The 25,560-nt window shown below is 41.1% G+C and overlaps 1 protein-coding gene and 1 pseudogene across 4 annotated transcripts in view; one reads left to right on the top strand and one right to left on the bottom strand.

The window, feature by feature from the left end:
* Nucleotides 1-25,560, bottom strand: part of TRPC4 (transient receptor potential cation channel subfamily C member 4) — a 233,831-nt gene that overhangs the window by 58,806 nt on the left and 149,465 nt on the right. Inside the window, exon 1 of one of the 4 annotated variants that reach the window (XM_037800480.1) lies at nucleotides 9,852-10,030. The exons of the other annotated variants lie outside the window; for them this stretch is intronic. Within the exon in view, the coding sequence (XP_037656408.1) occupies nucleotides 9,852-9,887 (36 nt within the window). The 5' untranslated portion in view covers nucleotides 9,888-10,030. Of the gene's footprint in view, nucleotides 1-9,851; nucleotides 10,031-25,560 lie in introns of those variants that run through there. 4 annotated transcript variants of the gene reach the window in all.
* On the top strand, nucleotides 4,037-4,849 carry LOC119507051 (annotated as a pseudogene).

Below are 25,560 nucleotides of genomic sequence, written 5' to 3'. Positions count from 1 at the left end.
CGCACATAGTCTCATGAAGCTTCCTTTGTAGGTAATGGATTGCTTTTCTCTTGCTGCTTTCAGGATTCTCTCTTTGTCTTTGACATTTGATAATCTGATTATTAAGCATCTTGGCATAGGCCTATTCATATCTCTTCTGTTTGGAGTACGCTGCGCTTCTTGGATCTGTAATTTTATGTCTTTCATAAGAGATGGGAAATTTTCATTAATTATTTCCTCTATTATTGCTTCTGCCCCCTTTCCCTTCTCTTCTCCTTCTGGGACACCAATGATATGTACATTATTGTACTTTGTTTCATCCTTGAGCTCCCGGAGACGTTGCTCATAGTTTTTCATTCTTTTCTCCCTCTGCTCCTTTGCGTGTAGGCTTTCAGGTGTTTTGTTCTCCAGTTCCTGAGTGTTTTCTTCTGCCTCTTGAGATCTGCTGTTGTATGTTTCCATTGTGTCTTTCATCTCTTGTGTTGTGCCTTTCATTTCCATAGATTCTACTAGTTGTTTTTTTGATCTTTTGATTTCTGCCGTATACATGCCCAGTGCTTCCTTTACAGCCTCTATCTCTTTTGCAATATCTTCTCTAAACTTTTTGAATTGATTTAGCATTAGTTGTTTAAATTCCTGTATCTTAGTTGAAGTGTACGTTTGTTCCTTTGACTGGGCCATAACTTTGTTTTTCTTAGTGTAGGTTGTAATTTTCTGTTGTCTAGGCATGGTTTCCTTGGTTATCCAAATCAGGTTTTGCCAGACCAGAACAGGCTCAGGTCCCAGAGGGAAGAGATATTCAGTATCTGGTTTCCCTGAGGTTGTGTCTTAGAAAATTGCTCCACCCTTTGATGCCTCGGGTCACTGTGCTTTTCTGCCCAGCAGGTGACACCTGTTAGCCTGTAATTCTTGACTGGTGTGAGGAGGTGTGGCCGTGTTCCCCCAGGCTCTGGGGTGTGGTTCTGAATGGAAAGGGCTCCACCCCTTTCCTCCTAGAGAAGACAGACCCCTCAGGTGGAGGTCATTAGCATTTCAATGGTCTCGCTCTGTGCTTGTGCTGTCTCCACCCTTCCCCGAGTCACAGCCCTGGAAACTGAAAATGACTGGGGCTTTCTCCACTGAGCCAAAAAAGAAACAGATAGTCCCCTTCAGACCCAGTCCAAGGCGACCCTCCAGCTCTCCCAGGTCAGTCGTCACCCAAAGCCTCTGTCTGTTTTTAGGGGGATGTGTACCTGTAGTGAGCAGTTCACACTTGCTACTTAAAACCCCAGTTGGAGCTCAGCTGAGCTGTATTCTCTTGCTGGGAGAGAGCTTCTCTCTGGCACCATGAGGCTTTGCAGCTCGGGCTATGGGGGAGGGGGTCTCACGACCTGGTTCCGCAGATTTTACTTACAGATTTTATGCTGTGTTCTCTGGCATTCCTCCCAATTCAAGTTGATGTATGATGAGTGGATGGTCTTCTTTGTCCCCCCACAGTTATTCTGGATTATTTACTAGTTGTTTCTGGTTTTTTGTAGTTGTTCCAGGGGGACTACTTAGCTTCCACTCCTCTCTATGCCGCCATCTTGCCCAAGTCAATGGGTAGGATTTTGACAGGAACAGTTTGGTAGGGGGATATGTTTTAATGGAGATTGAGACTCTCACACTTAAAACCACAGACATGGTGGTAAGTCAGTTCAGAAGCGCTGCCCTCGGGCTGGACGGTCACAGTCCATAGTGACCAGTAAAATAAAATGGGTACGTGCACTGGGTGTTGCCGGGAGGGACCCTTTTCTGAGAAAGGATTTTACTTAAGAAAAACAATAGACCTGCGGGGGCTTTCCAAGGAAATGGAAGGATGGGACACACTCTGCAGAATTGGTGATAAACTGGTTTCCATCCAGTAGAGGCAGTTCATCATCACGGACAAGCACACCATAGCAACCAAGGATCATCTCCTCTGCACTCTGGGCGATCCCCTTTGTAAAACAGAAACTGAGCGTCAGGCTACGAGATCAGTTCCTCGCTCGCTTCCCCTTTCCACTCCCTCGGCTGAGCTTAACGCTTTCCCTCTGGGAATGCCCAATTCGCAAATTGTTTGCTACCTAAATAAACTTTAACAAAAAATTTTCGGTGCCTTAGCTTGTCTATGGCAGCACCAGATGTAGTCGAGGTAGAAAATAACGGAAAACTGTTTATTTAGGGATACAGATGAAAATGGTTGAGTTTAAGACCTGGTTACTCCAAGGGCAAACCGAGTGTCACCAACTGTAGCTCGAAGAGGAAGCTTGTTGGGGTCACAGAATCGAGGCCCCACCTCAGACCCACTGAGGAAGAATCTGCACTTAACAGTGTAATTCTTCTGCTCTTTTCATGCTCTTTAGTCTCTTTTCCTTCCTCCAAACTCCCTTCTGCCTCTCTGATAAGAGCTTCTCAGATTATCTGGTGTATTAGTTAGGGTTCTCCTTGGAAACAGAATCAATGAGAGATGTCTCTGATTATCAAATTGTAAAAGTGACTCACGCAACTGCGAGAGCACACGAGTCCAAATTCTGCAGAGCCGTCAACAAGCTGTCAACTCCAAGGAAGACGTCCGACGAACTCCTCGGGAAACGAACCGACAACCTTGACGAACTCCTCAGGAAAAGAACTGGCAACTTCGACGAGCTCCCCAGGAAATGCTTCACTGAGCAGCCAAAGAAGAAGTGAAGGTTCTCCAACCGTCCGGCTTATAAGCCTCCAACTGATCACCCGGACCAAATCCAGCCAATTGCATTCTCTCACTGTGGAAGCACGCCCCTTGATGAGTCATCAGTCAGCTGCAGTCAATTGACTGATGATCTGACAAACCAGCCCGTTGGTTTATTAACCAGCCTCAAATAGCCTCACAGCAATCGTCAGGCCAGTGCCCGCTTGACCAGACAGCAAGGCCACCCAGCCAAGTTGACACATGAACCCAACCATCACATTTGGTCTAACACATTTCCTAGACTAAAAAGTCATACCCGGTTATTATTATTTGTTCATTTAGATTGTAGTGAAAGTAACTGTTCTGGAAAGGAAGGGGGAAGTGAACGTAAACCACACAAACGAGCCAAAAGAGAGAGCATTTCCCCATCTCTCTGCCACTTTTATAAGTGGAAGAATAAGGATGAAGCGTGTCTCAGGAGGAATCTGTTCTTGGGCACCGCTTTTCGTTCCTTCTCCCCTCCTTGCTCACCGAGCCATCACCGACACCTGCCGACTACGTCCCCTCATGCATCTCCCATCCTGGCCCCTCTCTCCAGCCCTCTGCCACCACCTAATCTAGATACTCAGTTGCTCATGAGGGTTATTTTCCGTGTCCATTTTTTTCCAACTTACGCTATCTTACGCTATGCTCCTAACCACGGGTGCACTATTTCCACCCCCCTCGCCATCGTTGCCTCAGTGGCTACAGGAGCTGCCTGTTCTCATCCTCATCGGTGTTGCCTCCACGACAGCGTCCTGGGTAAAGGCACCTTTTAGTGTGTGGGAACAGGTAAGGAACGTGTGGTGGGAGACCTGCAAATGAGGGTAAGCTGTTGCACGTGCAGAAATCAGTCCTGAAGACTTGGACCTGCAGCCACCAGGAGCATTTCTTCAAATGAGCTCAACCTGCTCCCTGGGTGCAAATAAGAACTCACTGATTATTTCCTAGCCCAAGTTACTTATGAACATTGAAAGTTGTAATAGAAAAACTATATCATCCTATGATCGCTGAGGTTTTATTAACATATATTTGCTTATAAATATTCATTTTCCAGTAAGTGCTTAGCATATAGCTTTGATTCTATAACTCACATATAAAATTGCTATTTTAAATGTTCCAAATGTATTTCAAGACAATAAGTAATTTAAAAAAAACCCTCTATTTTTAAAACATTGTCTTATTAGATCTGATTACTAGTTAAATTCAATGTTCTAGAAGAATTGCAAAAATACTGCAATGGCGGGTGGTGGCCTGTGGCCCTGCCTTCCACTCCGTGTTCAATTTCCCTCCCCCTCCAGGCTGTATCCTGCCTATTTTTTCTATTTTCTTATTTTGTCACAAGGATAGATGATAAACGGCAATGAGTAAGAAGGAAAAAAGAGAACAAGTGTCAACAACACCATGAGCTGTGCTGACCGTCCGTAGCAGTCAGCTGTCCATAGGATGCAATCTTAAGATGGTCTGGTTAAAAGGTCACGTACATCAAGCTGCCTCCCGAATAAGCTGCAGCTGACAATGAATCTCCTCAAGGGCTTTCGGAAGACTTGTGTATTTTCGCTGGGATGAAACGTTACACTGTCGAGGCAAGCAAGGCATTAAGTGACTAACACACGATTGTCCCTCGTGGACACAGGGCTTTCGGGTGATGGGAAACTGAGAGACAGGAAACCTGGATCTGGAGAAATCCAGGTGCAGGGGAAAGAGAAGGACGCTGGTTATCTGAGAGCAGACCTCTGAGATACACAGCGGCATACTGTAGGAATCCCCAGTAGGAGAAAAACTTTGCCTTCTGATAGTTATTTTCTGGCTTGGTCATATTCTCAAGGTTAAATTACATAACTGGAGCCACAGCAGGACAGGCATTTGGAAAGTTTCTCCCCTCTGACTGAGTGTTGGTTAAAAGGAGTGCAGCCGAGACCGTAACCAAAGGAGGCCTTATGCTTCCAGAAAAATCTCAAGGAAAAGTATTAAAGTACTGCAGGCAACAGTGGGAGCTGTTGGATCGGGATCCACAGGAAGGGTGGAAACACTGAACGAGCTAGCATGAAAGCTGGAGGAAAAGTTCTTCTCCCTGCATACAGAGGCACCAAAGTAGTTCTAGACGACAAGGATTATTTATTACTTAGAGATGCTGACATTCTTGGGAAGTACGTAGAGTGAAGACACCATTGCAATGACTTCATGTGAAGCTGCCCCCCAGTCCACTGAAGTTCTGAAATCTTCCATCATGTAAATAATTCCATGTCTCTTAATTTCACTTTACTGATATAAACATCTCCAATAAAAATGTATAAATGAAAAAAAAGTCACAGACACAAAAAACTCACTATGTTCACACTTTACTTACATTCTTTATCCATCTGTATACAGAACATCTTGATTAGTGATACAACAACTATCCAGATGACACATGAAATCTGCATCCACTCACGTCCTAAGTGATGACCCAGAGAAGCCCTGGCTTCCCTATGATTGCACGAAATTCAAGTAGAAAAATGCAACAAGAAAATGAGCACCACAAATAAAAAATGGCTCCAACATTTGAACAGATGCCATCAGAAAAGATATACAAATGGTAAATGAGCACATGAGAAGATGCTCAACATCATCAGTCTCTAGGAAAAGGTAAATTAAACAATATATCACTACGCACCTATCCAAAGGGCATAAATTAAAAAGACTAACTATACCATGTGCTGGAAAGGATTTGGATAAAATGTAACTCTCATTATTTGCTGATCAGAATGTAAATAGCTCAACCACTTTGGAAGACAGTTTGCTATTTATTAAAAATTAAACACACACCTACCGTTTGATCCAGCCATTCCAATCCAGGAGGGAAAAAAAGCATATGTCCATGCAGAGACTTACATATGAAATTTTCAGTAGCTTTATTTGTAGTAGCCAAAACCTGGAACAACCCAAATGTCCATCAAGAGGAAAATGGATAAACAAAATATAATCTGTCCTTCATAGTACTCAGCAATAAAAAAGGAATGGGTTCTTGATATACCTGAACATGGTTCAATTTCAAATTATACTGAATGAAAGAATCCAAAGGAAAAAACAGTCCATCTTGTATAATTCCATTTCTATAAACTCTAGGAAACGCACCATCTCTAGTGACTAAAGAGATCAGCAGCTGCCTGGGATGGGGTGAGGCAGGCAGAGAGGCAGGAGGAAGGGGTTATTACAGGGGGTGAAAGGAAGCTTGTGGGAGCGACGACTCGGTCCACAGTCTCCACGGTGCTTACGTACGTTGAGACTTAAACTGTGCTCACTTTAAAGATGTGTGGTCTATTACATGTCAATTTTACCACAGTAAAGCTGTTAAACACTCATTGTGCCCCTATTCTGCTGGTGCCACAAACACATTTAGCTTGAGCTACTTCCAATCTGTAACCAAGTCTTACTAACCTACCTTGTAACTTTCTCTTGTTTCACCCTCTATTTCACCTTTATACCACTGCTCAATTCAGACTATCATGAGGCATCATAATACAGAGGCAGATATATTATTTCAGGCCTAAACTAAGAAAATCTATTTTCTGCCCAAGCCTATCATCCTCTGAGTTCTCCTTCTAGGCTATGCAACTGACTGCTGAACTGCTGGGCCTTGCAAAATGCAAACTTAATTGTGTTTCTTTCTCATTTGAACTGTACCGTTATCTCCAAGTCTCTAGGAAAAAGCCCAAGTTTTATGCACAGTCTGCAGAGCCCTTAGCTCCTTTCTTGCTCCTTCTTTCCCTCGGCTGCTTTCAGACACACAAACCACTCAGGGTGCGCCACCCTCGCCAGTGTCTTTGGTGGGTGCTGGCCCCATCGCCCAGTCTTTTGCATCCCCTGGTGCCCCACGGTGGTTCCTAGCGGCCCTCCACCACCGCCTCCATTCCCCTGCACGCTCGGAGAGTCAGTTTTTCTTTTTCTCCATATTGCTTTCCTACAGTTGCACTCCCACCTTAACTCCTGCATTTGAACTGTAGGTTTCAGTGGCTGCTGGAGACATGTGGGGTGGACACATTCTAACTACCCTATTTCATTTTCCTCGCGCCTCTTCCGCTGGCCCTGAGGGGAGGCGATGGAGCGAGCACAGCTCAGGCGGAGCCATCACTTAGCCCCAGCCGCTCCCGCGAGCTCTTCAGGAGTCACTAACCTCAGCAACAAGAACATTGTATATTCTTACGCTTATTTCCAGGAATTACAGAACGAGCTGCTCTCCCTCTTCGCGCTGTGAAACAGTCCAGGCGGCTTCCAAGGAAAGCTGCTGCGCGGCTGGGGGAGGGCGGGAAGGCGCGCAGCCCGGGAGACCCCGGCGCTCAGAGGCGATTCAGATACCTTCCTCGGAAATGATCTCTCCGTTCCTCGGAAAGACGCAAGTGATAAAAGGAGCTGCCAAGGAAAAGCACTTCTGAGAAAAAGCCCTTTCTTCAAGAACTGATGAAAGGGGGGCAAGACTCGTGTACTTGGGTGCTCTCCAGTCCTCTTGACATTGTTTTAAAAGAGGTTAACGATGCTCTTTTCCCCGCCTCGCTCTTCTATGCAAACAGATTTATACCTGCCCAGTGAGAAATACAATTTGAGGAAAAGACAAACCCATATCAAGGAACTTGCTTCCTTGACTATAATGCTAGTGAAGATGTTCAAAATATTGGGAAGAAAATACCAAGGTTGGACACTTGTGCAAGAAAACACAGATGGTAAACTGTGTCCGTAACAGCTACAGGTCGTGTCTCCCCTCCTTGGTCTCTGCCTGTAGGATGGTCGTTGGTCTCTACTCACACAAAACTGAAGCACTTTGAAAGGAGCAGATTAAAGCCCAGTGTTCTCCCGTTATCAGCATGTATCAGAGGTACAGATGGACAAAAGCAATTTGCAGGTTTTGACCTGGAATTCTAATTAACCCCACACCAGTCTGTTTCTAAACTATGTGTCCCCAAACTCCATTTCACCAAGTTATAAGAGTCTGTGATGCAATCTGTTTATCAACTAGGGACTGTCTCCAAAAGGCTCCCAATAGTTACCTTTAAAAATCTCAAGATGTGAACAGAGTGTTTAGCATCAGTTAAGCATGAATACTCTGGTTACAAAGTCCAAGGCAAGTTCTAGAATATGCCCACTGTGTAGAGAGTTCCATTCCTGTCCAATGCCCTGTGCCAGCCCCACTCTCCACCCCACCCCTGCCCCTCCACCATGAAGACCACGATGAGGTTCAGGCAGTGTCCTGGGTCCATGCTCCAAAGCCCCTCACACCTCTGCTACTCTGGGACCAGAACAGCCTGTCTGCTTTCCCAGAAGCCCAAGCAAGACTCCTTCCAGAGCTGCCCATATTAACTGGGAGTGGTCTGACGGCACGATGAAAAGAATTCGTAGAAAACTACGGCTCTGTGGATTCACTGAAATCATTCATTTGCATTTAAGAAATGATGGAAAGATAGTGAATGCCAGAGAGCTGAGTCTCAAAGCAGAAGGGGCAGCCGTGGCCCAGCTCTCCTCCACCCTGGGTTGGCTCCAGGTCTCCGGGTCTCCAGCGATGGGGACGGGAAGGCCGGGCTCTCACCACGTCTCAGCCTTCCATGTAGACATGGTCCCTGGCCTAAAACAGGTTTAGATTTCCTGGTTCAAATGGACAAGGGATCACCATACTTGATGGCAAACAGAGTTACAATCTTTGCAAAATTAAGGGCAATCATAACAACACAGATGCCTCTTTTTTATCCATAAACTTTCAGTGGAATATAGTGAAAGCCACAAGGAGGTTTATAAATGCTCAAGAATTTCTTGCTCAATCCTTCTCCAGTGTCAGAAAGTCTATCTGATACCAAGCAGAACGTCTCTGATTCATATCATCTAGACATATTGCTAGCTGGGAATGACTAGTTAATCACCTCCAAACATGTGTAGTGCAGTTTTGGGGTACCATGCATATGAGAAAGGCAGTCACAATATTTACTTATATTTCTGTCAGGACAATTTTCCTTTATCCAAAACACTGTTCAAAGTTAAAGACCGTTGGGACTTTTTTGTTTGTACTAAATTCGGTAAGATTGCTATACGTATTCTGGACACTTCTGAAGGCACATCATTCCCTGACACGTATCAGGGATTCAAAGAGAACTGGAAAATCACAACAGGGAATATTTTCCTACCTATTCCCAAATTTAAGAAAGGTGACTACGGCTCTATAAAACATATAATATTTGAAGTCCTTTCTAGTAAATCATGTATTCTATTAGTCAGAAGTAAAAAAAGGGCAAGCCCCAAAGAATGGCAAAGTAATTTCCTTCTTCTTTCTTCATATAAGTAAATAGAATCTATGTAACCTCTGTCCTCTGGGCCAGCTGAAGGCGGTTTCCCATTTGGCAAAGCACTATGTAATTGGAGTCTTTATGACCTCTTTTATTGGGATGGACACATTCCAACTATTTCATTTTTATCACAATAATCTCCTGCCACTCCCTACATGTTGTGAATCTCCCCAGAGAAAGAAACATCTTCCTTCAACTGGAGCTTAGTCCAAGTTGAAATTTTCTACCCCATGTGGTGGGGAGGCAAGAAAACATTCCGGGGGAAACACATGGGGTCACCTTTGGGATGGTTTTCACAGTGTCACTGCAGGATTGACCTCAGAAGAGGGGCTGAATGTTTAAGGACTGAGGCTATTTGCTGAACTGAGGATTTAGGGCAGCCACTTCTTTTCTCTGAGTGATGCCATCTTCTGCTGGTGAACTTTCCCAGCTTCCAGACTTCTGCCCCAAATCAAGACATCATCACATTGGACGGCTGTCAAGCAAGGATAAAGCACAATAGCCCTGTCCTTGCAGAGAGTCTATAATTAATATTCAGTAATAACAGTGTTAGTAATTAATTAGAACTGCACAACTACTAATTAAGTGATGAAGCCAAACTTTGTATTAGAAACAAGTGGAGAGCAAGGAATTATACCTATTTTCTGCATTTTCTTCTCCTCTGTACTTACAAGCCCAGCTCTAGAATTCCCATCCCAGCCACTGGCTGCCTCCACTCCATTCCATCACTCCCATCACGGCTTTCTCTCTTTCTCTGGAAAAGCCTTTCCCAAGTCTCCTTCCCAGGGTGGGCGTGCACTACACATCCATCTCAGCATCCATTGTAATATACAAATGAGAGTTAACGCTTTACTCACCTTCACGTACCCCTGTACCAATCTGATATCATTCATCTCTGCATCTGTAACGTCTTGCAGAGTTTCTGGTGCAAAGAAGATGCTTGAGAAATATTTTTAGAATCAATGGAGAGGGCAGAAAGACAAACTTTACCCACTGCTTTGCCTTGGGTATTTAAGGCCTTATGAGGCCAGGTCTAAACACAGCTGAAGGCTACAGAAAAAAAGCAAGCAGGAAGATATTCTTTCCAAAAGAAGTCAAAGATAATGTAGCACATATCATTGGCTTTCATACTGTGTCCTAAGCATTGGGAAGAAAATTTGTTTTCTCTATAAACCAACATGATTATGATATATGAAAAAGGAACTATTTACTTTTATTCTGTTTGCAAGTTATTAAGTGATGTGGGATTATTGAACTTCTCCTCTTCTGGTTTATGTAAACACAGAGAGATAAAGCACTGATCCCTGGCTTAGCGTTAAGACCCGAATCCTCAACAAAATAACTGCTGACTGTGTTTTAACAGGCAGTGCCTGAAGGCTAAAGTAAAATTACAAAAAAAAAAAAAAAAAAGCACAATTTTATTTATTTTGCTACTGGTTTTAGTTTTAAAAGGAGCTGTTTGTTTACGCTTTTTTTCTTTTTCAGATTTTGAGAGGGATAAATTACTACCCACATCCCCAAGAAAAAGTACTTCAAAAAAGTTGCTCATTCTTATTTTTCTATTACAGTAGAAAAGTTTTATGGCTCAGGTATGGAGATTATTGGGTTTCACAAAGAGAAGGGCACAGTTTGGAAATATAAAGCATCGGATGATTGTTTCCTTACTAAATATGTGCTTTCTACCTGCCACTCACATCACTTATCCCTTCTGTTAGACACAGCTCCTGCCAATCACAGCCCATCTCACGGCTCCTTACTCTCAAAGGCATCGCATCTGCATGGCTGAAGGGATCTGGCTGGGGATTTTGGTAGTCACAGACATTCAATTAGGAAAGGAAACAAAGTGAATGAAGACAAAAATGAACTTTTGAAGAGAAAGATAGATGATGGCTTTTGCTTCAAGTTAAATTCTCGAGAAGCAAGACAGTATACTATGTAACGATACAAGGCAGGATACTAAGTAACTATCTATTCTCTCTCCTACCAGGCAAAGGTTGAGTTTGCACTTTAAAATGAGATTGTGTAAAAAAAATCCTCTTCATAAAATAACCATAAAACAAAGTCTGCTTTTGTGAACATGTGAATTCTCAAGTCGATCAACAGAAAGGTCAAAATGAAGCCATTTAAATGAAATAGCAGCACACACCTTTTCTGAAAAGATGTGTTCTCATACCAGACACCCATTAGTGCTGTCATTTTGCAAACCTCCTCCTGAAGCATTGTGTAAAATCACGAATAAAGAAAGTATCTTCATGAATAATTCAACAGCATATTACAAAGATGATCATATTACGAATTATTTCCAATAGGACCTGTTTACAGTATTTTCTCAGGGTTTTCAGTATAAACAATGGTAATTTAAAGAGGATACAAATGTTCTGTTACAATCAAATCATAACTTTATTCAATTTGAAGTTATTCATTAATTAGCTATGGAATGAAAAAACTCCTAGTCCCAGTTTAGAGGTTCCTAAATTCTGTAATCTTTAGGCTTTTTTCTTAGGATTAAGTTCCCAGCAGAAATGGAGCACACAAATATCAGTAAACTCAAAATTGACTTTGATGATTTTCCCTAATATTCAAGGTAAGGGTCTCCCCTGAAAGACATCGGTGATTTCAAAGGGATTTACACTGAATAACTTTGTTTATCTCTTCACATATGTTGCATCATACATACTTGGCCTGTTTACCTTGCTCAGTAAAACAGGCATTTGATTTCCTCACTCTAGTTCATCTCTGTCCAAAGAAATAAGATGTGGGCTTAAACTAATTTTAATAGTCAACTTTATTTAATCCAAAATGCCTAAAATCTTATCATTTGAAAATATAAGCAATTTTTAAATGTATTAATAAGATAGTTTTCATTATTTCTTTTTGCACAAAGCCTTGGAAATCCCATGCACATCACACACATGGACAATCTCAGATCGAACCCACAACTTTCAAGTGCTTAGCTGCCTCGGTAGCTCGTCGCCACTGGATTGATAACACAGGTCTAGAGTGACAGACATCAGCAGACATCACAAGAGAAACCTCTAAGAGGCTCCCTGAGCCCTGAAAGCAGAGAACAGAGATTTTGTTGTATCGGGGCTGTTAATAAAAAGCCCATTGCAGGGAGAGTGACTGTAACTCGCTCCCTGGCTGCCCCTCTCTTTGACAGTGGGCAGGTAGACCTTCAGTTCTGTTCATCCTTCCCCCTACTCCCCACCCCACCGACCCCTGCATCCTTCAACCACCTGCTCTTCCTGCTAGAATCCCTCCTTGATTAAATCACGGGGATCTGCACGCTGTCAGCAATGGAACGCCCAGCCGTACAGCGCTGCTCTTAGGATGCATTCTGAGCGGGCAGTGAGACCTGCTCCGACACGTCCACCACTGTGGCCTCACTGTGAGCATCTGTGGTCTAATAGTTCCTGCTCAACAAGCAACCAGTGCCGGCGTTCAGTCAGCCCATCGCCGACAGCATCCTACAGATGTCAGACCACTTTCCTCCTAGCTAAAATCATCTTTATGAACATGGGGACTGGGATGGGGGGATGCTCATGTTTGATTTGGGAGCACTTCATCAGGGGCTTGGCCTGGGAGGATGTCTGCCGAGGGGGCTCAGGAGGGCTCGTGGTGGAGGCAGAGAGGGGGCCTGGAAGACGCAGGCTGGGGGATGGGTGAGAGGCTGGGGGTGGGGCCCACAGCTGCAGCCTAAAGTCAGCAGGCACCCAAAGGAGAGGCGGGCTGTGCCGCGAGGGATGGGGACACAGTACTGAGGTCAAAATCATATCCAATCCTAAATTATAATCCCAACTCAGTAACAACGGATTTGGGCAACTGGCAGTGACACTCACTTCATTGTACCTTGGTTTTTGCATTATTTTATGAAGACAGCAAAAGGGATAAGATAAATATTGCTGTTTCAAATGAGCTATAAAAATTGGACGAAGTAAAAGTAAACATTTGGCTCCAAAGCACCAACTCCGTCATCAACAGAGCTGTTGTCTCTTTCTCTCATCCCTGGGAGACTGTTGGAGACTCTGCTTCTTGTGATCTGGACAACCAAAAACCTCCAAAGAGAAAGGAGCATTTTGACAGCCTCCCCTCCAAGCCTTACTTGGTGTTTTCTAAAGAAAGTGAAGACCATGTCTTCATCCTGAAGGGCTGAGAGAGAAGAATAATTTTACATGGTGTTCCTGTTTGCTAATGCTGCCATTATGCAAAATACCAGAAATTGATTGGCTTTTATAAAGGGGGTTTATCTGGTTACAAATTTACAGTTGGAAGGCCATGAAAATGTCCAAATTAAGGAATCAACACGAGTTTACCTTCACTGAAGGAAGGCCAGTGACACCCAGAAAACCTCTGTCAGCTGGGAAGGCACGTGGCTGGCGTCTGCTGATCCCGGGTTGTGTTCCAGCTCCGCTCTCAGCCCCTGTGTTCTTCAAAGTGTCTCTCTTGGCTGCAGCACGTCCTTCTGTCTGTGAACACTTTTTTTTTTTAATTTTTTTTTTTTTATTAAATTCAGTTGTATTGAAATACATTCACACACCATACAATCATCCATGGTATACAATCCACTGTCCACAGTATGATAACATAGTTATGTGTTCATCACCACAATCTATCTCTGAACATTTTCCTTACATCAGAAAGAACCAGAACAAGAATAAAAAATAAAAGTGAAAAAAAACACCCAAATCATCCCCCCATCCCACCCCATTTGTCCTTTAGTTTTTATCCCCATTCCTCCACTCATCCATACACTAGATAAAGGGGGTGTGATCCACAAGGTCTTCACAATCACACTGTCACCCCTTGTAATCTACATTATTCTGTAATTGTCTTCAGGAGTCCAGACTGCTGGGTTGGAGTTTGGTAGTTTCAGGTATTTAATTCTAGCTATTCCAATACATGAAAACCTAAGAGGTGTTATCTATATAGTGCATAAGAATGTCCACCAGAGTGACCTCCTCTCGACTCCATTTGAAATCTCTCAGCCACTGAAACTATTTCGTCTCATTTTGTATCCCCCTTTTGGTCAAGAAGTTACTCTCAGTCCCACGATACCAGGTCCACATTCATCCCCGGGAGTCATACTGTGCATTGCCAGGGAGATTTACACCCCTGGGAGTTGGGTCCCACGTAGGGGGGAGGGCAGCGAGTTCACCTGTTGAGATGGCTCAGTTAGAGAGAGAGAGGACCACATCTGAGCAACAAAGAGGTACTCGGGGGAGACTCTTAGGCACCATTACTTGCAAGTTTAGCCTCTCCTTTGCAGTAACGAGCTTCATAAGGGCAAGTCCCATGATCGAGGGCTCAGCACATCAAACCGCCAGTCCCAATGTTTGTGACAACATCAACACCAGTCCAGGTGAGGATGTCCAACACATCCGCACCTTCCCCCAGATCCTCGGGGCTGGGGAGGGGGAGGCTATAAATATATTTTTTATTATCTGCCCAAATTACTCTGGGATGTGTCACCATTTCACTCCAGCCTATACTAACCTACCGTATCTCACTTCCTATGCCTGTGAACACTTTTATAGGACTGCAGTGATTCAATTATGACCCACCCTGAATGGGTGGAGTAACACCTCCATGGAAATTACCCAATCAAAAGTCTCACCTACAGTTGATTGAGTCACATCTCCACGGAAACACTCAATCAAAGGATTCCAGCCTAATCAACACTAGTATGTCTGCCCCCACAATACTGCATCAAAGAACATGGCATTTAGGGACACATAATACATCCAAACTGGCACACGTGGGATCAGGTGTAGTGGCCTGGACATAATCAGAGAATAAAAAGAGAAAACAGACAGGCATTTAAAAATCCTTGGTTGCTTTCTTTTGTAGTTTTGTTCGGTCTAGTTTTCTTCTAAGTTGCTGATGGGTCAGAAAAGTATAGAGGGTTGCGTAGAGAAATCACTTATTGATCCTAAAGATCAATGGAGCAATTTTGCCTGCCAAAGGAGAGAGTGGGCCACACGAAGATAAGATGCATGTTGACCAAGAGGTGACCACATCCGTGCCCCTCCTGCTCCTGCCCGAGCCTGTTATCAGCTTCACACAAGGGCTTTTCCTGGTTCTTCCTAAGACTCAATGACCTTTTGCTAGAATTAAATATGTTGTGCTTGTGTGTATTTTACAGACTGAGAGGAATATGAAAATGTCAAATCAAAGGTAGAGAAAGGAACATTTTTTGTTATTGTTGTTTTCTTGTTTTTCCTTGGTAAGTGGCTGAGGCTCCCTGCGTGGTTTCTGATGTGGGGTCACGCTTAGCCATCATTTTACCAGTCGAGGACTAAGGAGATTCCAAGTAATAAAAATATGGGAATTACAAACACACGAGAAGAAAATGAGTCCATTAAAGAGTGAGCACCATGCTCTGTTATGGGAGCAAAAAACCAGAAACGTTTTCTATTGTTGAGTGTATTTGATTAAACAGTGGTTTTCCTATACATCTGTCTTATTACTACAAATTCCCAGTAAAGCCTCTTATTACTACATTTAAATTAATTCTAAATTAAACTTTGTCATAAAGTTATAAATCAATTAACCTTAAAACTACTTCTTTAAATTTACACTTGTATTTCACACCAATATTCCACTAGTGAGGGTTTCTTTACCACACATTTTCCAATAAGAGATAGCTCATGAATAGAACACTGGCTCTGAGTTTCTGGTCTAGTTTTATAGGAAATCTTCTAATTGTCATTCTTTTCCAAAATAAAGATGGACTTTGAATCTATACAGCACATGCAGGAAATGGTTAACTTTGTGTATATGAGGCAGTTGGGGTGGAGCTAATCTGATGACTTATAAGAAATAACCACTGAAATATGGATGTTGACTCTTAAATATTTTTGACAAAAGATTCCAGATAAACAGATCTTAAAATAACACAATCTCTCCACTTAAGGGTTATTTTTAATCCTTACAAGTCTCAACAAGCATGGTATTTTTAAACTAGGAAGCTGGAAAAAAACATTTTTATTTTTAAATTGTCCTTTGTGAGTTTATTTTCCTCATAGCTGCTTCTCTTGGGTACATATAAGTTTTGTAAGAGTTTTGCTAGGGTGATACAGAAGACTACAGCGAGAGAGAAGTTTGGTTGGGGGAGGGTAAAATACCACAGCCCGAACATATATATTTATACATTCACACTTGGTTTGTTTAACTTTTTGCTCTGCAGACTTGGGGGCTGCTGTAATAATCCACATGGGTGGATAACAGATGCCTGGGATCTGAGACTTCTAGGGAGATAATAGCTTATTTCCAGTAAAATATTTCCTATTCACATTATTCTAGAGACAGCTGCAAGAGAGAAAAATCAGTTCAAAAGCAATGATCCAAACTGATAATAAAATGTACTTGCCATTCAGAAAATTAACTTCAGTTAGGAATCTAAGATATTTTATACTGGAGTCTTTCACAAAAAAGCAGACAGCTAAAAGATGAAGATATCAGAAAACAGTTTCAGAATATAGTAATATTTCTGTTTCACATACTTGCATTATTTAAATCGCTATTTTAAATGCTATCGGTTCATTAATATTGTATTAAAAGGTGATTAAATTATTCAGATTTAAGATTTTGCCCATAATAATGAAATATAAAGCAATGTGACTGATACAAAGATTTGCAAATGCTTAAAAGGAGGTATCTCACATATGATTTGTATCTTGGAGTAAAACAGATTAAGATCTGTGCTTTGTTGGTCCTGTTTGTTCGTGTTGTTCTCCTGAGTTATTCTCTCATAACATCATTCAGCTAGGGAGGAGCAATGGGAAAACTAGACGGTGTACTTGTTTGGATTAATTCAACAATTACATAGTGAGTATCTGCCTGGCTCCAGGTTCTTCAGATTTGACAGTGAACAAAAGAGGAAAAAGTCACCTTGTTGTAGTTTACCTTCTAACTGGGAGAGACAGGCAATAAAGCAAAACAAAGCTGACACACTTTCGGAGCGCATGGGTGTGTGGGACAGCTAATGAAAGAGTGAGGACTGCGTGCACGGCCTCGGAAGTCACCGTCTGGACCATGGCAATCCCCAGGGGGAGACTGAGAACCCTTGGGAAGTTTTAGAGAGAAAAGACTGAGCAGTAGGTCAGATCAGAGGCAAGCACAGTCTCAAGAGAAATCACAAAAATAAATTCAACAGATGCTGATTATTGGCCATGAGGCACGATGGAGAGGAAATTCCCAAGACAGACTCCTACATCTGTGAGGCTGGTATTTACTGAGCTGGGGCAGACGGCGTTTAGCCAGCAGTATTGGCAATTTAGGGAATTATCATTCTATCTGACAGAGTACACATTGTCGGTACATAGGAACCGGAATGAAAAAGAGGTTTTATCTTTCATACCAACCCCCGTTTGGCAATAACAAGGGGCCTAAAACACTCTCCAGGAGGCTGAGACTAAATCAGAATTCAGAGGAAAAGTTTGTTCTGCCCAATGTCTTTAACCACCATGGCCAAGAAACTTCTTTATATAACAACCCTCCTGAAGATAACAGCTATGACTCTGGATAAAGTACAATGGACAGCCACCTTTCAATTTGGAAAAATGAACAGAAACAGGCATATTCTGGAAAAGAACCAAAACTTGGGAGGAAGGACCACCATGGCTGGCGACCATGGTGCTATAACATGGGGTGGCTAAAACTCTGGCTTGCAGGAAAAGGTGACAGTTCTTGGAGTGACCAGACCTGTGGGAAAGTAAGAAAGCCTGAATCAGGGACCTCAAATTCCATGCAGAGCTCTGAGAAACACATGGAGGGGCAGACTGCAAACATCTAGCTAAAAGAGGAAAAAATCGAGAACTGAACGTAGAGAGTTTAAGTAAACTGAATTCTAAATTAAAACAAAAAACATATCTTTCGATGATCATAACAGAATCCAGTCATCACAATGTAACTTGTACATTGTGCAGGATACAATTCAACATTTCTTCATATAATAAGAACCAGGAAAACATGACACATTCTCAAGAGAAATGACGATTCAATGAAGACTAACCTCAGATGACTCCAATGTTGGATTTAGCAGACAAGGACTTTAGAGCAACTATTGTAACTATCCCCAAGAAAACAAAGAAAAATATGGTCACAATAAATGAAAACATAAGAAATCTCAACGAAGAAATAGAAACTATGAAAATGTAAAGTTTAGAACTGAAAAATAAAATAGCTAAAATTAAAACATTTTACTGAATGGGCTTAACAACAGAATGCAGATGAGAGGAGAAAGAAGAAGTCAACTTGAAGATACAGCAAAAGAAATTCTCCAATCTGAAGAAAGGACAGAAGATATTTTGAAAAAAATTAGTAGAACCTCAGATATTTAAGCAACAATATCACAAGGCACAAAGTATCAGGAAGACAAGTGAGAGGAAATGAGTCAGGGAAAAACCATTTGAAGAAATAATGGTCCAAAATGTACCCAAGTTTGGTGAAAAACATAAATTTACAGATTCAAGAAACTCAAACAACCCCAAAAGGATAAAAATGAAGAAAACAATGTCTAGGCACATAGTAATCATATTGCATAAAATCAAGGAATGAAGAGAAAATCTTCAAAGCAGCCTGAGAGAAGTGTCATATTATATACAGGGGAACAATTAAAATGGTTGCTGACTTCTCATCAGAAGTTAAGGAGGTCCAAAGAGAGGGAAGGGGACATTTTTAAATGGCTGAAAGAGAAAGGCAAAAACCCGTCAACCTAGAATTCTATATTCAGCAAAAACATTCTCCAAAAACATGGGTGGGGGGGGGGATTCCCGATATTCCAACGAGCCTTGGGGAATCCCAATTTAATAAGTCAAACCCTTGATCTTGGGTCTTGCCCTTATAAAACTTATTCCTGTATAGAAGAGTCTAAGCCTACTAACAATTATTCTTTTGTTGTTCAGATGTGGCCTCTTTCTCTCAACCAACTCTACAAATAAACTCACTGCCCTACCCTCTATGTGGGACATGACTCCCAAGGGTATAAGTTTCCCTGGCAACATGGGACATGACTCTTAGGGATGAGCCTGGCCGTGGCATCGTGGGATTGAGAAAGTCTTCTTGACCAAAAGGGGGAAGAGAAATCTAACAAAATAAAACTTCAGCGAGTCAAGAGTCAATCTAGAGGTTATTCTTATGCATTATATAGATATTCCTTTCTAGTTTCTAGTGTATTAGAATAGCTAGATTCTAATACAGATTTAGGAAATACCTAAATCTGTTGAATAGTAATCCAGAAGACTTGATTCTTAATGATAATTGTATAACCATATAGCTTTTACTGTGTGACCAAGTGATAGTGGAAAACCTAGTGACTGACCTCTCTTTAATGAGTGTAAGTGCAGACGACTGATAAAATAATGACAAAAATATATAAATTATGGGGGGGATATATGGTATGAGATGGTTTGGTTTTCTTTTTATTTCTTTTTTTAATTTTTTTTTATTTTGGAGTAATGAAAATGTTTGAAAATTGTGGCAATGAAGCACAACTATATGATGATACGGTGAGCCACTGACTGTATACTTCAGATGGATTATATGGTATGTGAGTATATCTCAATAAAATTGCATTAAAAATGATATGTGCAGATGAAATAAAACTAAGAAAATTTCTTGTGAAAGCAAGTTCTTCTGGTGGAGGAAATGCCAGCTCGTCAGACAGGAGTGAAGATCATCAGAAAAGGCAAATACCCAAATACCAGGTAGATGAAAGATCATTTTTCCTATTATTTTAAAAAAATATGCATCAATATTGAAGGAAAAAATAAAAACACTGCCTTGTGAGTTTATTAATGTATGAGAAATAGAACATAAAGGACATGGGGTAAATGTACATATCCTGTGCAAAGCTTCTGCATTTTACATGAAGACGATTGTAAGGAGATTGGGAAAAATTAAGGTTATTGAGGAAGGCAGAATAATGCCCCCCACCCCAGATGTCCACATCCTTGCGCCTGGAACTTCTGACTATGTTATGCGGCATGGAAGGGAGGGGTTAAAGTGGCAAATGGAAGTAAGGTTGCTAATCAGCTGACCTTAAAATAGGGAGATCATCCTCAGTTACCTGGGCATGACCAATGTGGTCAGAAGGGTCCTGAAAAGTGGACAAGAAGGCAGAAGAGGAGGTCAGAGCACTGAGAGAAGGACACAGGCTGTGGTGGTGGAGAAGGGGGCGTGAGCAAGCCGGGCAGGTGGCCTCCGGAGGATGCACAAGGGAAGGCAGTGGACCCTTCCTGGAGCTCCAGAAGGGCACGGAGCCCGAAGGCATCCTGAGTTTAGCCCATGTCAGAGCCCGACGTGCAGAACACCAATATAACGGATTTGTGTTATATTCAAGGCATGCTATAGCGGATTTGTGTTATATTTAAGGCATGCTAGGATGACCTGCTACAGCAGGAATGGAAAACTAGTAAAGGTGTACATTGCAATTCTTAAAACAGCCAGTGAAACATAACACAAAAACTGGGCTCTCTGCCACGCACGCTGGAGGGCCTCGAGGATGCCGGGCACTCAGTCCCAGTGGAAAGGAGGCTGAGTTTTCCTATGTCCTGGGCTCAGGAGGTGGAGCAACGAGGCTCTTATTTTCATTTTGTTTTTTCCCAGAACTATTTTTCCTATGTTGAAATTAGTGTTCTGGGTTATTTAATGAGAACTAATTTACAATGTCATTTTATTTTATTTTAGTATTGGAAACTTTGCACAGAAATCGTAGAGGTACAAAATTTATAAGTTTAAAAATAGGAATAATTATCATTTTTCTGTTTTATAATAAATATTTACTCCTGAATAACTCAGATAATGACAGATACATTTAAGTGTTGTTAAAACACATCCTTTTAACCAGTAATGCTATACAAGTTTTACTCAGGATGGATTTATTTTTCCATTTTTCATTTGAACACATATTTCCCATTATTGCTAATGAGAGTCTTGCTTGGGTACATTCTGAATATACTTAATTTTCAGTTCTTTAGGGAAATACATTTAATAGTGTGTAGAGAAGCAACTCAAGAAATTTATGCAATTCAACAACTGGTGGAGCCAAATCTGTAAACACACAGATTTTGCAATGATTTACAAAGCAAACACATGGGCTAGAGTAAAAAATTTACTGCTGTTTGGCAAAATGTTTATTATGAGTTGCTTGGAAGAATCTGAAGAAGAGAACCAGTAGGAGACAATCTCCTGAAAGAATTGCTTCTTCCCAGCCTCACAGACTAAACACAAAGGTTTCTGAGAGCCAGGCAGTGAATAGTCCACTCTATTAAAGAAGGAAGATGTTCTTCATTTACAGCCTGCACCTTTCCACTTTTCCCAAGTGCTTATAGATAAAAAAAGAAAAAGGTAGTTCATGGCAAAATGGACTGAAAGATAAAGCTCTCTATTTTCTCGAAGTCCCCACCTGCCCTTCCCCAACCCCAATAATGAATTTTAAAGAAACAGCAAATGCAGTACTAAGCTCAGATAGTTACTCCTATTTTATTTTTTAACATTGTTTCTTAGTTGTTCAGTAGTCATTTTTTGAAATGCGAAACAGTTAATTAATCAAAATGGCCCTGGGGAATTTTGCAAAGTGATGTTCAAAACACATTTCAGTTTGATTTTTAAAATCTGGAGCTTTCAAATGGATGTTGGGGTTTAGAGTCTGCTATTTTTGTTAGAATATGACAAAGGGGCAGGTTCTGGCCATTGCCTTCTCCTCCTGGGTACCCACAAGCATTATAGTCCTCTGGAATGGCTAACCCATCAGATGGGCAGACTTGGTTGAACACTGCAAACCCTGTAATTCTACCTTTGAAAATGGAACCAAACGTTCCAAGATTGTTCAACTTTAACTTTGCTCTGATTCATTTTTAAATAATAGAAGAAAGACTTTTCCAATTAAGTTTATTTGAATAACTTTAACGTCCTCATTTCATATTTCAATCTCCTGCTTTAAGAGCAATGCAATTTGCAGGCGATTTTAATTCATGATTCTTCAGGCAGAAGGTCCTATTCAGGAATGATTATCATCGTATTAGCACTTACCAGGCTAGTGTGGGAGAAGATTATGCTTATCTTCTTTGACATAACAATTTCAGCAAGGTCACAAGGAGGCATGCAAAAGCTAATAATAAAACACACCATTCACTCAGCCAGCCCCTGCTTTGCCCCGTATGATTTAGATGTTATTTATTATCTTTCTGATAAGCTTACAGGATAGGTACGATACTCTCCATTTTACAGGTGGGGGATTCGAGGCCTAGGAAACTTAAGAATTTGTCCGTTATACAACAGTACTTGGCAAAGAGGTGGCTTAGACGCAGCTCCGACTTGCTGTGATCTCATTCTTCCTCTCACCTGCCCGCCTGGCTAACCGGCCACATCAGCCGCTGGCCTTGGTGGTTGGTGGTTCCACGTGCCGGAGTCAGAGCAATCATGTATAAGAACGTTTTATAACAGCATTTTCTACCAATGATTTGGTAAGTGATGCTATAATTTGGCAGGAGGAAGAGGTCTAGCTAGGTCAAAGTAAATATAATCAGAAGATTCACATTTGCTTTAAAGTTCTAATTTTTAGAGTTATTTTAAATACCGTATTGCATAAAATGTCCACCTAGACAAGAGCTCCCAGTGTTTCCAACAAGGACATGGAAAAATATGGGCATAGTATGCGGGTTTCAAAATGATTAGTCTTTATCTATCCAAAGTAATAAATGAACCAATTTAAGAGCAAGGTGCACTTACTTCTTTTGTTTTTGTTTTTATTCATTCTAATGTTAATTTGTGGACAAGCACTTACTAGGTGACAATTACTGCAGGAGAGGCAGGGGGTAACACTGAATAAGAAGGTCACTTTATATCCAAGAATCTCACAGGGGTGGAAATGCAAATAAGTAAATGAAAAACAGCCGGTTCATAGGCATACACTGAGGGAAATAAGGGAGACAGGGGCTGGGAGGAAGGGTTGAAAATACTCAGTGGGAGCTCTGAATGAGTCCCATTAAAAATGAATAGTGGTGAAATCTCTCACACACACACCGATGCATGCACACCCACACAAACACAAAGAAAATACAGGAGACCATCTTTATGATCTGGCATATGGGGGAGACAGATATTTGAAAATACACAAAGCATATAATTGATAGATTTGAATACAGAAAAATGTAAAATGTATGCTGGACACAAAAACAGCAAACAAAAATATCTGCAATATATAAACAAAGGATTGATTTTATAATAAAAAGTGTGTCTACAAGTAAATAAGAAAAAAATAAACCAACAGAAAAATGGATAGGAGATCATAAAATAATCCTGAATTACAAATGGCTAACGGATATATGAAACTATTATTAATTAGGGTAATATTTGGATGAAGGCAAATTAAAAAAATGAAATAATATTTTCCTTTCTTAGATTGCTTAAAAAAAAAGAAAACAGAAGACATAATATCATCCAGGGTTGACAGGTGTGAGGAGAAATGGACGTTGTCATCACTGTTAATAGGGGTACAAATTTTTGTCTTTTTATGGGAAAAAATTAAATGTGTCAAGTTGTATAAAACATGCACACATTGACACAGCCATTCATTTTCTGGAAATCTATCCCACAAACTTACCGGCTCATAAATGCAAAGATCCTTTTCCAAGAAAGCTCATCAAAGCATTATTTAGAAGGGAGAAAATTTGGAAAAAATTAAATGCCCATCAATCAAGGATTAGTTAAATAAATAATGATGCATTCATCATTTATGAATTCCAGATAGGACTTAAAAATAATGAAGGAAATCTGCAACTACAGATATGTACAAAAATCTCTATATTATGCAAAGAAAAAAATCACACAGAAATACACACAGAAAATCCTATTTATATATTTAAATAATAAAGTTTCACAATTTAAAACTGAGTGTGTGTGTGTGTGTGTGTGTGAGGACGAGTGTGGGCCTGGGTGTGTTCAGGGGTGTATATTTTGTGTGCACATGGGTGTGCTCAGATCTGGGGGCATTTCCCCCAATACACTGAACCGTCACTGCTACCTCCAAGGAAGGAACTGGGCATGGTGAAAAGCAGACAAGACTGCTTACCACCCTACTAACCTAAATTATTTGAGTTTTGTGCATTGAGCACATATTTAGGTATTTATTGTTTCAGTAAAATAACAAAGTATTTATATTATTCTGTTATGAAGATTTTCTACTGTAGTGCAAAGCACTGGGGAAGAATGATTAGCAATCATTTCCTAAAATCAGAAAAGAAAAACAAGCTGACTCTTCAAAAGAGGTGAGATTCAATAATAAAAAGAATGGGGGTGATACTTTCAGATTACAGAAGTAGTATGATTTCAATTTTGGAAAGTAAAGAGAGGGTAGAATAGAGAGAGATAGCAGAACATTAAAAATAAAGTAAAATTCAAAGCTATTTAAGTTTTATTTTCCTTTTTCCTTCTGAACAGCAAATAGATATCTTAATAAGCAAGAATAAATTGGTAAAAGGAAAGAAGGGTGTTCCAAACAGAGGAGCGCTGTGTGGACTAGCGGTTGAGCGTCACGATGTCCTAGGCAAGGAGGGGATTTCATGGCCCTGCACCTGTTGAAGCTGGGGACTGGGCGCACCGTGTGTGCGGACGGGGTGGGTGGGGTTTCAGGTCTCTTGATCTTACTCCCATTCCGGGGGGTGGAGGTGTGAGCCCACCATCAACAGGACCTCTAGATGAGGTCATGTTTTCTGAGGTGTGGCCCCTGAACCAGGGGGGGCTTCATCCTATTACTAAGCCTCACAGGGAGCAAGCAGGGGGGAGTGGGAGCCAGGGGCGGGAACTCGGAAGGGAAAGGAGAAGACAACGAGCCAGGGATCGCTGCCAGTCGGAACGCTTCCGACCCGGGGGAAGCAAGTACTCGCAGCAGCGGCTAGCAAAACTAAGACAGGTGGAATATATTATAAGAGGAGCTTCTATCCTGTTTAAGGTGAAGCATTGGTTTTATTATCCATGCACCTTTATTGGGTCAAATAAGATGTCTATGGCAATTTCATTTTAATATCATAAATCAGTTATCTAAAGCACTAAAATGCAACAAGATTTTGGAATAATATGAATTTGAAGTATGTCTTCGTTAAGACTAGATATGGATCTCTACAGCTTAAAACAACTTAAAATTCCAGCTCTTAAAATATATTACATTTATTAAATATATAAACTACACTCATATGGCCAAACAAGAACAGCAGAGAAACAGTGTTGACTTTGCTTGTGTGGTTTCAGGGCTTTTGGTGAGTTTATTAATGTGGATCATGACAAAATTATGTAAAATGGCAGCACTGTGATAATTAATCAAAGTCTTTCTCCAAGGGCAAGTAAACTTTCTTCATTCAACTCTGAACATACAAAATAAATTAGTGTGTATTTAATTCCTTCAAGCTGCATTAAAGAATATTAATCTCATAATTGGGAAAATAATCATAGCCCTTATTTTGTGAAATAACATTTCATAATTTAACTTACTTTCCTGGGCCTCCCAACACTGTATTTTAACAAGTTTAACAAGAATACATGTCAAAACTAAAACTAAAAATGATAAAG

This window comes from Choloepus didactylus, chromosome 12, assembly GCF_015220235.1.
Source record: "Choloepus didactylus isolate mChoDid1 chromosome 12, mChoDid1.pri, whole genome shotgun sequence".
Taxonomy (NCBI): domain Eukaryota; kingdom Metazoa; phylum Chordata; class Mammalia; order Pilosa; family Megalonychidae; genus Choloepus; species Choloepus didactylus.
Note: the sequence above shows the minus strand (reverse complement) of the source record. Positions and strands in the feature narration are given on the sequence as shown.